Raw genomic sequence first — 15,484 nt, forward strand, 5'->3', positions numbered from 1 at the left:
TCCCCCCGGGGCTCTGACATGCAGACAGGACAGGCCCCTGGGTCTCCCTTCCTATCACCAATTCCCACTGTTGGTAGGAAAATGTCAACACACTTCTAAGGCTAGATCAGCACCTCAAGAAGCCTCCTTCTTCAGAGATTCAGAGTCTGATCTTACACACCTGGCAAACCGCAGCCTTCCCAGGACCCTGATCTCCCCTTCATGCCCAGGTAGGCAACAGGCTGAGGGGTCTTTGGTAACTGGGACCAAGGGACCAAGCTTTTCATATGATCCTCTTCCCTCTTCCTGATCCTATCTTCTTCTCTCCTCCATCTCAAAACCCAGGAAACACTATCTCTCTCTATTTTGTCCTCTTTCTCCTTTGATCAAACAGCAGGACTGTGAAGCACCTGCTCTGTGCAGGACACAGTCATGGGCACTGGCCCCGGCCTTGAAGGGCACAGCCCACATCCTGCAACCCAAGACCCACAGAATGGTCTCCTCCAGGGAACTGTCTGAGCAGAGGACCAAGGGAACAGGACAGTGAGGACGGTGCAGGGGTCAAGAGCACACGCTCCCCAGCTGGACTCCACCAGCCTCTGGCTGTGCCCTTGGTCCAGTCACTTTAGTTCTCTGTACCTCAGTCTTGTTACCTATAAAATGGGGTGTTGTAAAGACTAATGACTGACTATATTGAAGCTCTTAGAGCAGTGCCTGGCAAGAGTAGAGCAGCCAAATTTGGCTGATGGTGAAAAATTTTTCTAAGTCAGAGACTTTCCACATGTGCTGGGCAGCCTCCAATTAGTCTAAGCTCCCTATCTCTAGAATTGTGGGAATTAGACCATCATCTTCCTGAGATGTTAAAATGATGGAAGTGAATAGCACAGGGACCTAAAAACCTACGACTCCAAGTCAGGTGAAGCTCTCTGAGAATCCATAGCCTCCTTTCTAAGATCCAGGAGCCCAGTCTGTATGCTCTGTGTTTAACAATGGCCCTCAGGAATGCTGGCTGGTCACAGCTAAGCAAGGCACCAGGAGTAACCCACAACTTGAAAGCTTAGCTCCTTAAATTATTGAGAGAGGCAGAGTCAGGCATACTGAAAACTAGTGATTCTCAAAGAAGAAAGGCTGAAAGAAAACCAGAAGCAGGAGCTGAGAACAGCCTAGAGAGGTCGATGGAATAAAATAGTAGAAAATTAAAATTAGAGTAAGATATCACCTTCTCTGGAGCCAAGATACATGAATAAAAGGCCTAATCTGACACAGGAATAAAACTAGAAAGACTTCAGCCTATAAAGGACCCTGCAGAATCCCTAAGCAGAATGTCTCCCTTCAAGAGGACCTTGCACCCTACATGGTGATCTGTTTCTCTTGTAGTTGGCAGTGAGATAGGTAGACAGGGGAGCTGGATTGCTAAATCCCAGGACCCAGGAGAGATCCTGAGGTCATGCATTGCTGCTGCAAAACAAGAGAGCTATTGTCTGCTCAGATAGAGGTGAGGTCAAAGTCGCCTCCAGTCTTTCCTCTCTGAAAGCAATGAAGAGAGGACAGCAGATGGCTTTGTGGGATGGGAGGCATACTAGGGATCAGGAAGAAAGGAAAGCAAAAGGACTGCATGGGTGGGGCAAAGGATGGAGTTGGAGGAGTGGGTCAGCAAGGACACCTGGCAGCCAGAGGACATCTGCTTACAGGGGGACACCAGCTTAGTTCTCTACACATGTGGGTGGTTTGGGAAAGAGTAGGATAGGGTAGATTAAAACAGAGTTTGAAGTCATGATGGACTGTATTTAAATCAGTTAGATACACTCCTCACTAGCTCTGTGACTTTCTGAACTTTACATTATGATGGGATGGTGTTTCCATCATTATGTCATCGTGAGGCTTAAATAACACAAGTGCCGAACACAGAACCTGATGATCTCTTTCAGTATAATTTTCAAAGTTGTGGGTTACCATTTTTTCATTTTTACTCTACATTTCGTTTCTGACTTGGATTGTTAACTGAATGTTTTTGCCAATATGTGCTCCCTGGTTTCATATGGGCCAGTGACTAGGAAAAGGACCATGGATTAGTGAAGGGTAAGTAAGGAAAGGAAAACCAACCTGAGATTACAATGACTACAAACTGAAGTTTGTATTTTTGTATTTTACAGTTTGTATTTTTTTCCTTTAGTTTATTACAAACTGGGAAATTCCACTGAACAAAGTTAAGACAAATAAAAAATAGTCTGTATATTTCCAGTCTTTAAAAAGAGAGGATAAATATATCCTAAGATATGATGATAGATTTAAAAGACTTGGAAATGTACTCAGTCATTCTCAGTCTTTCCCAATCACTAACTGATACCAACACCCATCAATAAAATGTCATTGCTCTTGTTTGTTGTGTGAGTAATCATACTAACCACTTTTAGAGGGTTTGGATAAAGACTCACTGAACTGTCTTTTGAGTCTCCAAATGACAGAGATATGAGAGGCAGAAAGGAGCATAGGCACACACAACACACACACACACACACACACACACACACGCATACAAGTACCTACACACCCATACACACCATCACCTGTATGGAAGTGAAGGGACTTCCCCAGTGCACGAGGAAATCTACAATGGCACCAGATCCAGCTAAACAGGAAGGAGTCCAAGCCACTGGCCCTGAAAATTAACACACCAGTCTGGGGAATTCTGGTTCATGCCCAAAGGTGATCAGATTGTCTCTTAACACCAGGGCAAACCGTGTCTCAGGAGTGAGGCTGAAAGACACGTGAAAGAGAAAGGGGGAGTCCGAGGATGAATGAGAGTTGTCTCACATGGAGAATATCAAATTTCCAATGCTCCTGGTATTTTCTGGTTACCAATAAGGTTGAACACCTTGTCATCAGCTTTCATGGGCAACTGGGCTACAGGTACTTTCTATGAATTAGTAATTCATATTTTAGCTTTGCTGATGATCTCTTTCAGTATAATTTTCAAAGTTGTAGGTTTACCATTTTTTCATTTTTACTCTACATTTCATTTCTGACTTGGATTGATATTCCCACCCTAAAGCCCTAAAAAATATGCTGCATTATTTGGGGCTAGAATTTATTTTACAGTTTGTATTTTTTCCTTTAGTTTATTCATCTGGGTTTATTTATATGAATGGGATAGATAGAAACCTAGCCTTATGTTTTCCAAATATTCAACCACTATTAATTTAATACTCCATCCTTTCTCAATTGCTACAAAATAAATCATTATTATACATTTAATTTCATCCAGATCACAATCTCCTTCATGCATAAATACAGATTACAGAATTCTTTTTCTGTATGCATACATTATCTTATTGTTTTTATTTGTTATGTGCTTTGACTTGGGGTAGGAAAGTTTTCTAACATCTTAATTTTTTCAAAATCATCTTGTCTGTCCTTAGCTATTTACCCCTCTAAATAAATTTTAGAATAACATTCTCAAATTCCACCAAAAATTCTCTTGGGATCTTCTTAGAGATGCACTGAATTTTGTTCATTTGAGGAGAACATATATTCATAAATATCAAGTCTTCCTTATTAGCAATAGAGTATCTCCATTTATTCAGAACATCATTTTGTGTTGTTATACTTTCTTCAGATAAGTCTTACTCATTTCTTTTTATCCCCCCCAAAAAAATCATTTCTAAATATTTTTATACTTTCTTGCCATGGTCAAATGAAATATTTTTCAAATCACATTTTTGTAAAGCATGCAGAGTATTAAAGTTTTTAAATATATCCTGTATCTGGCCTTTTGGATGAATTCCTAAGTTTTAAAAGATTCAGATGGCTATCTTGGATTTTCTAGGTAGACAATCATGTCACCTGAAAAAAGAGAAAATTTCCTCTTTTCTAATATTCATGCCTCCCATTTCTTTGGTTTTCCTTTTTCCCTGCCTTGGTCTTTCATCTGAGTAAGGTAGCTCAGTATGAATAACAGGAGCCAGCACTACCTTGTTTCCAAGGTGAAAGGGGGAATTGGACTCTTGAGCACTAAAGTTTCACATCACTGTAATATTTGAATGTGTTAAGACTTTAAAGTAGTTCTATAGTTGGGGAAAACAATATATTTAAAGAACTAATCTCAGCAGCATAAGCTCTTCCTTGTGGTACTCTTTTTGATGGCATTGTGGACCAAAGGCTTACAATTAAAAGTGTCCAAATTATATTATCCAAATAAAAATATTTAAATGAACATTAAGCAGGTTTTATTCTGAAGATATAAGGAAGTCTCATCTGCATTCTGTGGACAGCAAAAAGCACTGAATAATTCTGACATTCATTTTTTCTGCTGTCCCCACTATAACCACCACCTCCAGATCTATGGGGAGAAGAGGACCTTTATGAGAGGACTCATTCAAGAGCACCCCCGGTATGAGAGCATCCTAATCCCAGATGAGACCCAGCAACTTCTTCCTCTGAGACAAAACAGAGAAAAAACACACTAAAGAGTAAATCAAGAAAAAAACCTAAGAAGAATACTTAGAAAGGAAAAGAATTCAGATAAATTAGGTGACAAGAAGTTGCTAAACATACATGAAAAACTGTGGCTTTTCATTTAGGAGGTGATGTGGAATTCTTTCAAAGTTCCCTTGTAGAATATTACCTCTTGTTGCTCTATAATTTTGTAAATATCCTAAGAAATAGCAGTGGAGATATATATATTATATTATAAGCATATAATATAGAATTATATATTCCAGCAAGTGTGTACGTAGATAGGTAAATAGATAGAAAGACAGATAGGTACATTTGAGGTCAGGGGAGAAGCAGTCCTGAGAGGTTGTCCGGCATATCTGACCCACGACTCCTCCAAATCCTGTCCAGAGACATGGAGTTAAAGAACCAGAGCAGCAGCACCTCGGGCTTCATCCTCCTGGGCCTCTCCTCCAACCCGCACCTGCAGAAGCCCCTCTTCGCCATCTTCCTCAGCATGTACCTGGTCACCCTCGTGGGGAACATGCTCATCATCCTGGCCATCCGCTCTGACTCCAGGCTCCACACACCCATGTACTTTTTTCTCAGCAACTTGTCCTTCATGGACATCTGCTTCACAACAGTCATTGTGCCCAAGATGCTGGTGAATTTGCTGTCAGAGACAAAGGGCATCTCCTATGTAGGCTGCCTGGTCCAGATGTATTTCTTCATGGCCTTTGGGAACGCTGATAGTTACTTGCTGGCCTCCATGGCCATCGACCGGCTGGTGGCCATCTGCAACCCCTTGCACTATGATGTGGCCATGCGCCCACATCACTGCCTCCTCATGCTGCTGGGTTCTTGCACCATCTCCCACCTGCACGCCCTCTTCCGGGTGCTACTCATGTCTCGCCTCTCTTTCTGTGCCTCCCATGTCATTAAGCACTTTTTCTGTGACACCCAGCCTGTGCTAAAGCTGTCCTGCTCTGATACAACCTCCAGCCAGATAGTGGTCATGACTGAGACCCTGGCTGTCATTGTGACCCCCTTCTTGTGCATCCTCTTCTCCTACCTGAGAATCATTGTGACTGTGCTCAGAATCCCCTCTGCAGCTGGAAAGTGGAAAGCTTTCTCTACCTGTGGCTCCCACCTTACCATAGTGGCCCTGTTCTACGGGAGTGTCATCTATGTCTATTTTAGGCCCCTGTCCATGTACTCAGTGGTGAAGGACCGGGTAGCCACTGTCATGTACACAGTAGTGACTCCTATGTTGAACCCTTTCATCTACAGCCTGAGGAACAAAGATATGAAGAGAGGCTTAAGGAAGTTAAGGGACAGAATTCACTCATAGAAAGAATGAAATGATACAATACCATTATTGGGAGATGACCTAAAAGTTGAACAGGTTATCCTTCCTCCTAACCATTTTCCACAATGTGCTCAAAAAGATCATGAGTGGTGGAGATGCTGGCTACCAGTGAGGGCACTGGATGGGAACAAAACACTTGGTTTCTCTCCATGACATTGACCAAAGACATATTCAATACCCAACTAGGTGTCACTAGTAATCCAGGTGTCATGAAAACAGTTTTTACCATCCTCATGGACTGCCACCTATACGGTGGAATAAATATTTTTGTACAAATAACTTCTTTAAGCCTGGAAATGGACAGCAGTCAAAGAGGTAAAAAATTTCCCATTTATTTTCAGAAGAGGAATCTATATGAATTTAATTAGGAATTTGTAAAAACTTTCATGTATTTGTGTGTGCATGTGTGTGTGTGTGTGTGTGTGTGTGTGTGAGAGAGAGAGAGAGAGAGAGAGAGAGAGAGAGACTGAGAATGCAAGAGAGACATGTTGGGGACTGAATAGGCAAGTACTCTGCCACTGAGCTACATCCCCAGCCACAAAAAGTTCTTAAAGGAATGACCTGAGGTCATCCCAAAAAAATGGACTGAACAATTGACAGAGGAATCTTTAAAAAATGAGGAAATGGGCAGAGTACTTGAGTAGTGAAAAACACTCAAAGTAAGTCATTAAACACTGGAATATATTTGAGAGACAGAAAGAAGCACTGGGAAGCTTTGTTCAATTTAAGAGTAATGAGAATAAGCCTAGGAAGATAGGGAAACTACAAATATATATATTTCATCATTAACACCCAAGGGCCAGAACTTGAACTCTCAGCACCAAATTCATTTTCCTTTACTTCTTAATTCTTTCTTTCTCCACATGTCCAGTACCTCAGTAAGCTGCCCGTTATGTGCTAGAGAAAGCAATGTATCCGGCTGGATAAGCAAAGCTATGCTTTAGAAATCAACAATCTCAAAATCTTAGGACGTTAAAACTTTATTTCTCATTTACACAAAATGTCCACTATAGAGAAGTTTAAGGGTGTTTCTCATTTTGAATACTCAGGGACCCAAGAATTTGGAGCAGCCATCATTGTAAATACTAATCAGCATTCTGTCAGAAGCTGAGTATTACTCTCAAAGATTTTACACTGCCAATTAAATACTGTGGTCCAAAAATGACCCACGCCAATTCTGACTAGAATTCATTGTCCACAACTAATCTTGACCTCACAGAAATACGGAAGCCAGAAGGCATCATCCAACCATGTATCTGCAAGACCAAGAGCCAGAAGTGTTTTGTGAACAGCATTAATGCCTGGTACACATCTAGAATGACACACAAACACATCAGTGTGGCAATTGTTTCATAAAGTAGGTAACTACTCTCAACAAAGTAGCAATGTAAAACCAACACTCTCTCTCTCTCTCCCTTCCTCCCTCTCCCTCTCCCTCCCTCCCTCCACCCTCTTTCCTCCTCAATTCTTTTGCCTCAAACATTTCATCAAATTCTCATAACTACCAACTTTTTTGGAACACAGGTTGTTAGTGGCACACCCAAAGTTGCATAGAAGACTTAAAGACACCAAAAGAGGTATCTGGTATCCACAGAAACACACAGGTCCAACATCAAGGTTCCTGTCCTTGTCTTCACTTGTCTTCCTCCACTATCAGGAGCAACCAGCAAGCCAGGAAATAAACCCATTTTTCAGTAGTTCTCATTTTTTTACAATTACACCTAGTGTTTATCACTATTACCCACCTATCATTTGGTTTGGGAGATGATGACTTAGAAGATAGGTACCCTTTCCAGTTACTCTATATGTGCCATGGCTTTCTCATGCTCAATTCAGTACAATAAATCACTTAAGAATGTGAGTTAATCCTGGCATATATTAAATTAATCATAGCTTCTATTAACTTAAATTAACTCCTTTGGTCCTGAGAACAGTGATTTTTTTTTTAATTCTGATCTCAATCTTCCTTTAGCCCCAGATCTGTTTACCCAAACAAATGTGTAACAATTTCAAAAAGTATTTTTTATGAACGGCCTTAGAGATATTCCCAAAAGTTCAAACTAAAGGAATATTCTAGATAACAAGTAACCACAAGAGCACATTTGGGGAATGAAAGGGTTCCCAGTCTGGCCCTCAAATGAAGAGTCAAACTAGGAACTCTTCTGAGATCTCGAGTGTTGTCTCTGACAAACATGAGGCCAGCCCTGCTAAGATATCTTGTTAGCCTTCAGGAGGAGTAGGCTGCAGTGAATAAATAGTATCTGAAAAGTTTTCGAACATATTTGCTACTCCAACAAGAGAGACCAGAAGTTAATCTTGAAAGTTGTAATGAACATCAGGAAGAGGAAAGAAATGTCTTATGCAGGTAGATATCATCAGAGAAAAGGTCAAAGCCAGTTGCTAAATATCTTACCACACTGAGTGGAATGCTGCTACTTAGAACTTGAGAATAGACCAGGAATTTCCTTGTGTGTTAGTCAACCTTTAATATCTGTGACCAAAATACCTGACAACAACTTAGAGGAGTAAAAGTCTATTTTAGGTTCATGGTTCAAGAGCTAAGTCCATAGTCAGCTAGATCCATTGCTCTGGACCCAATGGCAGAAGGGCCTGTGGAGGAACACTGCTCAGCTCATGGAAATCAGAAAGCTGAGAAACAGAGAGGGGAGGGTGGGGAAGAGAGTGAGAAGCCAGGGGAACAAGATAAAATCCCCAAAGACACTTATACCCTACCTGCCTACAGTTACCACTCAGTATTACATCAAAACCATAAATCCAACAAATAGATTAATCCACTGATTAGTTTACAGCTGTCATAATCTAACCATTTTACCTCTGAACATTCTTGCACTATTACATGAGCTTTATAGGAGATACCTCAAATCCAGACCATAATGACTCATAGAAGAGTGGTTGAAAGGGGAATGATACCACAGATCTGCCATTTGATAAAGAAAAAAGCAAAGGAAAACATATTGGGCTCTTCTACTGAAAGCTTATTACATATATGTAAATATTGGAGATCGGTTTAATATTGAAATAAAGAAAATTTAGTTCATTTAACATATTTTTGCCTGTTGTCATGGTAAGTAACATCAGCTAGGAAGTGTGTATAGTGTGGCAACTGAGGAGAACTAGAGTGCAGAAAATTTCTGGCACTGAAGAGTTTGAGAAAGAATTAGCAAAGGAGACTTAAAACGAGTATTAAAGAATCCAAGAAAATAGGAAGTTGTAAGAGACAAAGCATCAAAATATGAGAGTTCAACAAAACAAACCTGGAATATTACCCATTGGATTTGGTGAAAAGGTGGCTGTTGATGACCTTGATGGATTTGTAAAGGAGGAAGGAGAGGGATCCAGACTGAAGCAGGGTAAGGAATGACTGAAGTGAGAATACGGAGATAATGATTATGATTTGTGTCAATCTTGTTCTATTTTCTTAATCTTGCCTTGTCTCTTAAGATAAATTGCCTACAATTCTTATCTCTGTTTCTCCTCTAGGTAAATAATCATTTTGCTCTAGCTGATTTTATTTTTGTAATTTAAAAATTTGACTCTAGTTTGACTCTGTAGAGATATATTTGTATTTATTCTGCTTGGAGCTCCTTGAGCCTTATGGATAGATATTTTTCTTCACCTTTGGAAATTTTAGTCCAGCATTTCTTCAAATATACTTTTTTTCCACAATCTCTCTTTCTTCTTTTTCTGAGGCTCTAATTGCATGGTTGTTGGTCATTAGGTGGAAGTTTAGATTTTGAATCCTCAAAGTAGCTTCATGAAAACAGAAAAAAAAAAAAAGAATGATAAAACAAAAATGATTCAAAGATATAAACCATCCCCATACAACCAAAATAAGAAAGTCCCAACAGCTTTATGGCCCATGTGAGTCAGCAAAAAAGCAGAGACAACCAACAGTCTTTACCCAAGTTATAACAGCAGGGTAACTTATAACTTAGGTAAAGATCTATTGGCAGATCTATTAATCTGCAATCTGTAATTGAAATTTGTGGTGGGCCATTCTGAGAAAAAAAGCAAAGACTGAAAGGGTTTCGTCCATTCAACTGTCAATGCAGCGTCCATTCAACTGTCAATGCAACGGGGTCCTTAGTACAACCTGAGTAAGTTAGAGCAGTCTAGGTCTCATCCCCATTCTCAAAGCTAATCAAAGACTGGCACAGCAAGGAAGCCGGGGCCATTGCATCCACATGCTGGGCCATGCTGCAGAGCTGGGAGCTCTGGTGCTGTGTAGCGCAGGGCTTGGGGGCACCAGGAGCCCTACCTCAAGCCACTGGCCATGGGGTGGGGGCACAGCAACGCATCTGGCTTCCAGATAGAGAAAACCAAAAAAAAAAAAAATCAGTGATCTGTGTGAACAGCAAAATTGCAAGTGGGAAGATAACATGGCTGGAGTTCTTCTCCATACGACAGACATCGAGGTATTAATGGAGCCTGTACCCAAATGGAGAAATGCCCATGGCCACAATCCCCTGGGTCTGATGTCCCATAGGCCCATCAATAGGGTCTCCCGCTGCAGACATATGTGCAGCTCACCATGTTGGACCAGCACACTCATCCTCAGATGTCCTGTATGACTGATGGAGAGGTCATTTCACAGCACAAGACATTTTTTGTGGAAAACCTGTACAGAAGAGGGAAGGTACCCGAAGTGGACAATGTGATTCTCTCTGAATGGTTTGACTGGATCCTGAGGAACACTGATGTGTCCATTGACCTGATAATGTATCTCTGGACCACTCCTGAGACCTGTTAGGAGAGATGAAAGACTGAGGTGCAGACCAGAGGAGGAGGTCATTCCACTGCAGTACCTGGGTGCTCTTCACCAGCTCTGTGAGGAGTGGCTCGTCACAGGAAGCCTTTTCCCTGTGGCAGCCCCTGTTGTGGAGATTGAGGCTGACTACAACATGGAGGAAAATGCTAGAACTCTTTGAGTAAAACTGGCCCAGATATTAACTCCAGAGAATTGGAAGCATGGCCCACAGGTGGAGACATCTGTAGATCATGTCAGGAAAAACTCTTATAGAGGCCAAGTTAGCTGTTAGCAACAATTTGGAAAAATCCACTCTCCAGATGGTCTTTTATCTGGCCAGATTTATTTTCCTAGTGGTCTCTTCTCCTAGTGTCTTCATCATGGGTAAATGATAAGTGGGACCAATGGTTTGTTTTTTGTAGCCTCACATCCTCCCTGAAGCCCTCAGGACAGCATTCGCTGTGTGCTGGGTGTCATGCTGGGCTCTGTACACGCAGACCACCAGGAGTAAAATAGCAGTCTTATATCCCAGCCCAGGAATTTGAAGCGGAGAGGTTAAGGGGCTCCCCAGGATCAAGCAGCCAATGTGCAGTAGAGCTGGCACCATTCAGACTATTAGCCCAGCCTGCCTTGTCCTAAGCCCTGTCCTTTCCTTGCCACAGACCTTTGCATCTTTATGAGGAGAGCTGGTAGTGAGTACAGCTGACCTCATCTTGTTACTGAAAGTTCTCAAGGACAATCAGCAGTTCTAGACTTTACATAGAATTGCACTTTTTTGGCTTGGTCCCAATGTTTGGAACACAGGTTTCCCAGCATGAGGCTGTGGTCCCTCAATCCCCTTGTCATCTGGACTTCCATGACCACAGAGGAATCATGTGTCATCTCCTGATCGGTGCCCAGTCTCCTCTCTGAACTGCTGCCAGTTCCACTTAGGGAAATAGCATTTGGGGCCTGGCCACTTTGCCCTGTTCTAAGGTGTGGCCAGGGACAGCCAGCCCTGGCTTCAAGGCTCAGCCTCTCCCTCTTGTCCTTGTTGCCCTGGGAATTACTGAGCCTTTGTGGCCCAGGGAGAGAGACACAAGTGGCCTTGAGTCTTTTTTAAATGTTTTTCCACCCAAGGGGGCACTTTGGGCCATAGAGCATGAAAACACCTTCACTGATTCAGAAAATAACTTGGTCCAGCCGTGATGATGCACAGAAGGCACACCTGCCCCAAACCAAGTGGGAAGCAAAAGAAAGGACGAACATTCCCTTTGGGGTCAATCTGGACAGGAAAGTCAGGTTGGTGAACAAAGGCTCTTGAAACATTGCTGCTCCTGACTTTTGGGAGGTGGGTGGAGAGTGTCAGGAAACTGTATGAAGCATGTGTAAGGATTGTTGGAAACTCCAGAGAAATGCAGCAGCTGTTGGCCTCTGCCCCGCCCCCCAGGATGAACACCTGTGCATGCGCACTCAGCCTCTCAACAGGTACCAGGTGATCTTCAATCAGTGCATCTCCCTCTGCTCAGTCATGTACTCCATAAATTTTAGCCCATTCACCACAAATGCCTTTGATTCCTCCTTTTCCCACATTTCAATCTGTATCTTCAACTCCTCTTCCTGCTTAGGGAGTGTTATCTGGAGCTTGACTCATTACTTTTCTTCTTTTAGATTTCCTTCCCGCTTTGTAAATTGACCTGTATCTAAGCTTTCTCTCAAACTCTAGGAGAAGCCACCAGCTCTCTTCCCACCCCTGGACACCTTCAAACAGTTCTTTATGAACTTCACAGTAGTTTCTTAACTGCACAATCTCAGCATCATGCAGCTGAAGCAGGGTTTCTGTGTAGTCCTCAGCATAGTAAGGGGCAAAAGCTCATCTCTGCTCCTGGGTATAAAAACAAGTCCCTGCAATGAGCAGCTTCACTCAAATTGCCTCAATCATTTTCTTCATGTTTTGCATTTTCAGTCCTTCCAATGGATCCACTTTTTTTTTTTTAAAGTCCAATCCACTTCCAATTGCAGTGCCTTCCTGACCTTGGTCTTAAACCCAGCCATAATTGTGGCCACAGCTTCTCTCTCTTCTTCAGGAAAAGGGCTAGCCCAGAACTCTCGAATTTGAGCATGTAGACCCTCACATGCTACTTCGTTTGATGATCTTCACATTTCTGGATGCTGCAGCAATTTTTATAGTGTTGCAGTATTCTCCAAAGACAAAAGGTGTCTTCATCTTCACACACCACATCTTTTTCCAAGTTTGTGTCTCGTGTGTGATCTAATTCTTCCATCTACAGTACGATCTGTCTCTTTATGTTGCCAAACTCCTCACATCTCGATGCCTTTGCTTCCCTCAATGTTGCCACATGTTGTCTGAACTGGTTCAGCTCTTCTAAGCGGGGAACGGAGGTGCTGTCCATGTCACAGTGGGACATGCCAAGACATTCACCCAGTTCGTGGTCTTGTTCTTGAAATAGCTTCAATTCCTGTTTTCTCTCCTTTTTCGGTTTTCACATCAGTTGCATCTGAGTGTGCAGACTTTTTCTAGTTGCAAGATAGATGTTTCTCCTTCTTCCTGAAACGGCTGGATATGAAACTGACCTCACAGGGTGTCCGGATATGCTTTTGACAAATCTTTCCTTCAGGTTCTCTTCTTCAGCAATCATCATATCCAAGAGATCTTTGATACGCTTCTTGACAACCTCAGTTCTTCACAACCACTGGTCCTCTGAAATCCCAACCCATTTTCATATTTCCCGAATGTGATGTAGGGCCTTCTGGAGACCCACTGTGGATTCCTCACTTCTCATGGCAATGCAGCCCCGGGAATCCAGACCCCCAACTCCTCCACTCGGATCCGAGCTCAACACCACACAATGCTGTCTGATTTACTGGTGCCACTACACCTATGTTATAGATGAGAACCCTAAAATTCAAAGAGGCTATGAGTTCACCCAAAATCACAGCCACTTATTGGCTGACTAGAGCTCAGGAACCTTCACTCCCAGGATCATTTCCATGGCATCACACGTCCTCCCCTACATTCAAGGGACAGGCCCAGGCCCAAGTCTTCTCTACTTATCTACCTCGAACTCTTTCGAAATCACAAGGATAGCAAGTCATTAATTATCTGAGATTTGAAAAAAATTGTGAATAGTGTGATTCCACAGTCCCCACTCTTCTCCCAAGTCTCCCTTCTTAATGAGCTCCCTGGGGTGGTGGATGGAAAGACTGCTTGCCTCTCGGGGTGAGGTTACCTGAAGAGCAATCCCCTCCTTCCAAGTCCCCACGCTTCCTCACCATTTGATGAAACCTGAAGGGGCCACTGATGGTAGCTGGGGAGTGGGGAAAGCTGCATGTTCCTCATGCTTGGGACCTGTTTGCAGGATTCCTACCCTAAAGGAAGAGAGGGAGTGACTGACGTGACAATGGCACACCCGACTCCCAGGGTACAGTGAATCCTGTCACCTCCCACACCAAACCTGGGCCCTTTCCTCCCTTGCCTGCTTTGAGAGATCTGCCCTCCCCCTGCCCCCTCCCCTTCCTTCAGTCAATGATAGTGAGGAGAGGATGCCTGGACCCTCAAACAGCCATTCTGGAGGTCACCAATCCTTTTCTGAGTAAGTACTCTTATCTTTAATCCCATCACTATACCCAAGTCCTCAATCCTAGCATGTTAGAAATCAAGGGATTCTTTTGTATGACATACTCTTTTTGCAAGTATGGATGGAATCTGAGGCTTCTGTGGCTGAGACTATAAACCAGGTCATCTGCCTATGCTTCCTAAGCTTGAGGCACGCTGCCTTAGCTTTTAAAACCAGAGGCTTCACATTCCCTGGTTTCTCCTGCATTTACATAATATTAGCAGGTTAGACCCCAAGAAAAGGGGTTCTGTACTTGGAAGGGATAATTGTAGCTTCTGTTGGTCCAGCCTGGCTCCTGGTTGTCCCCAAAGCCAAGACTGTGAAGGAAATCTTCAGATTCTGTGTTCTCACCTCAACCTCTGAAGATCTTCACAGCAGCAAGGACCGTAAGCTCACGCATGCGAGCCAGTAAGGGAAGAGAAACCTGGTGTGGCCTGGGTGCTCATACCACTCCCATTGACAACTTAGTTTATGGAATTGGGTAAATCACCCCCTCTGTGAGCCTCAGTTTTTCACAGTTAAGTATATTATTCCAATCACATTTTCATGCAACTTCTTATGCAGTTATTCAATATATAAATACCAAAATAGAATTTACCCAATTAGAAATCTAGATCCCCTCTATTACATTACCCTCAGCTTCCCAACCATTTTTTGATAGTGGTAAATCTCCCAAAGAACACAATTTGGAAAGCTATGAAATAGATAAGTTCGTATATGATTACTTCCATCCCAATAACGTAGAATTTCATAAATGACAGTTTGTCCCCCATGACTTCACATTATAAAAGAAATACTTAACCACCACACAGGGAGCTTCACCTGTGCCTGATGGTCGCTAACAAAATACTAAGGTAAGGATTAAAAGCAGCTAGGGAAATTTTACCTAGGAAAGAGGCCTTGGGACAGTCACTGTGTTCAAACATCAGAACAACTGTCATTGTATCTGATTTTTCTGTGTCCTTGGTGCTTAGGTTGTCTCCTAGAATTCGGTGAAAATTTATTGAGTGGGGCTGGGGATGTGGCTCAAGCGGTAACATGCTCACCTGGCATGCACAGGGCGCTGGGTTCAATCCTCAGCACCACATAAAATGAAATAAAGATGTTGTGCCCACTAAAAACTGAAAAGTAAATATTTAAAAAATTCTCTCTCTCTCTCTCTCTCTCTCTCTCTCTCTCTCTCTCTCTCTCTCTCTTTAAAAAAAAGAAAATTTATTGAGTGAATTAACATGAGAAAGCAAAGTTCACTAACATCATTAGCAGTGACATCAACTGACAGAGGAGGCTGGTACTTCCAGGCTTAGTGGAATCCTTGGC

At 42.5% G+C, this 15,484-nt stretch overlaps 1 protein-coding gene and 2 pseudogenes across 1 annotated transcript; 2 read left to right on the forward strand and 1 right to left on the reverse strand.

The window, feature by feature from the left end:
- Positions 1-4,825: 4,825 nt before the first annotated feature.
- LOC139701537 (olfactory receptor 1L4) lies at positions 4,826-5,764 on the forward strand. Its single transcript, XM_071600470.1, has one exon. The coding sequence runs from the start codon at positions 4,829-4,831 to the stop codon at positions 5,762-5,764; it is 936 nt and encodes a 311-aa protein (XP_071456571.1). The 5' UTR covers positions 4,826-4,828.
- Positions 5,765-9,997: 4,233 nt separating this feature from the next.
- On the forward strand, positions 9,998-10,731 carry LOC114092941 (thymidine kinase 2, mitochondrial pseudogene; annotated as a pseudogene).
- Positions 10,732-12,002: 1,271 nt separating this feature from the next.
- On the reverse strand, positions 12,003-13,315 carry LOC114092940 (protein regulator of cytokinesis 1 pseudogene; annotated as a pseudogene).
- Positions 13,316-15,484: the final 2,169 nt, after the last annotated feature.

This window comes from Marmota flaviventris, chromosome 13 (assembly GCF_047511675.1).
Source record: "Marmota flaviventris isolate mMarFla1 chromosome 13, mMarFla1.hap1, whole genome shotgun sequence".
Lineage (NCBI taxonomy): Eukaryota > Metazoa > Chordata > Mammalia > Rodentia > Sciuridae > Marmota > Marmota flaviventris.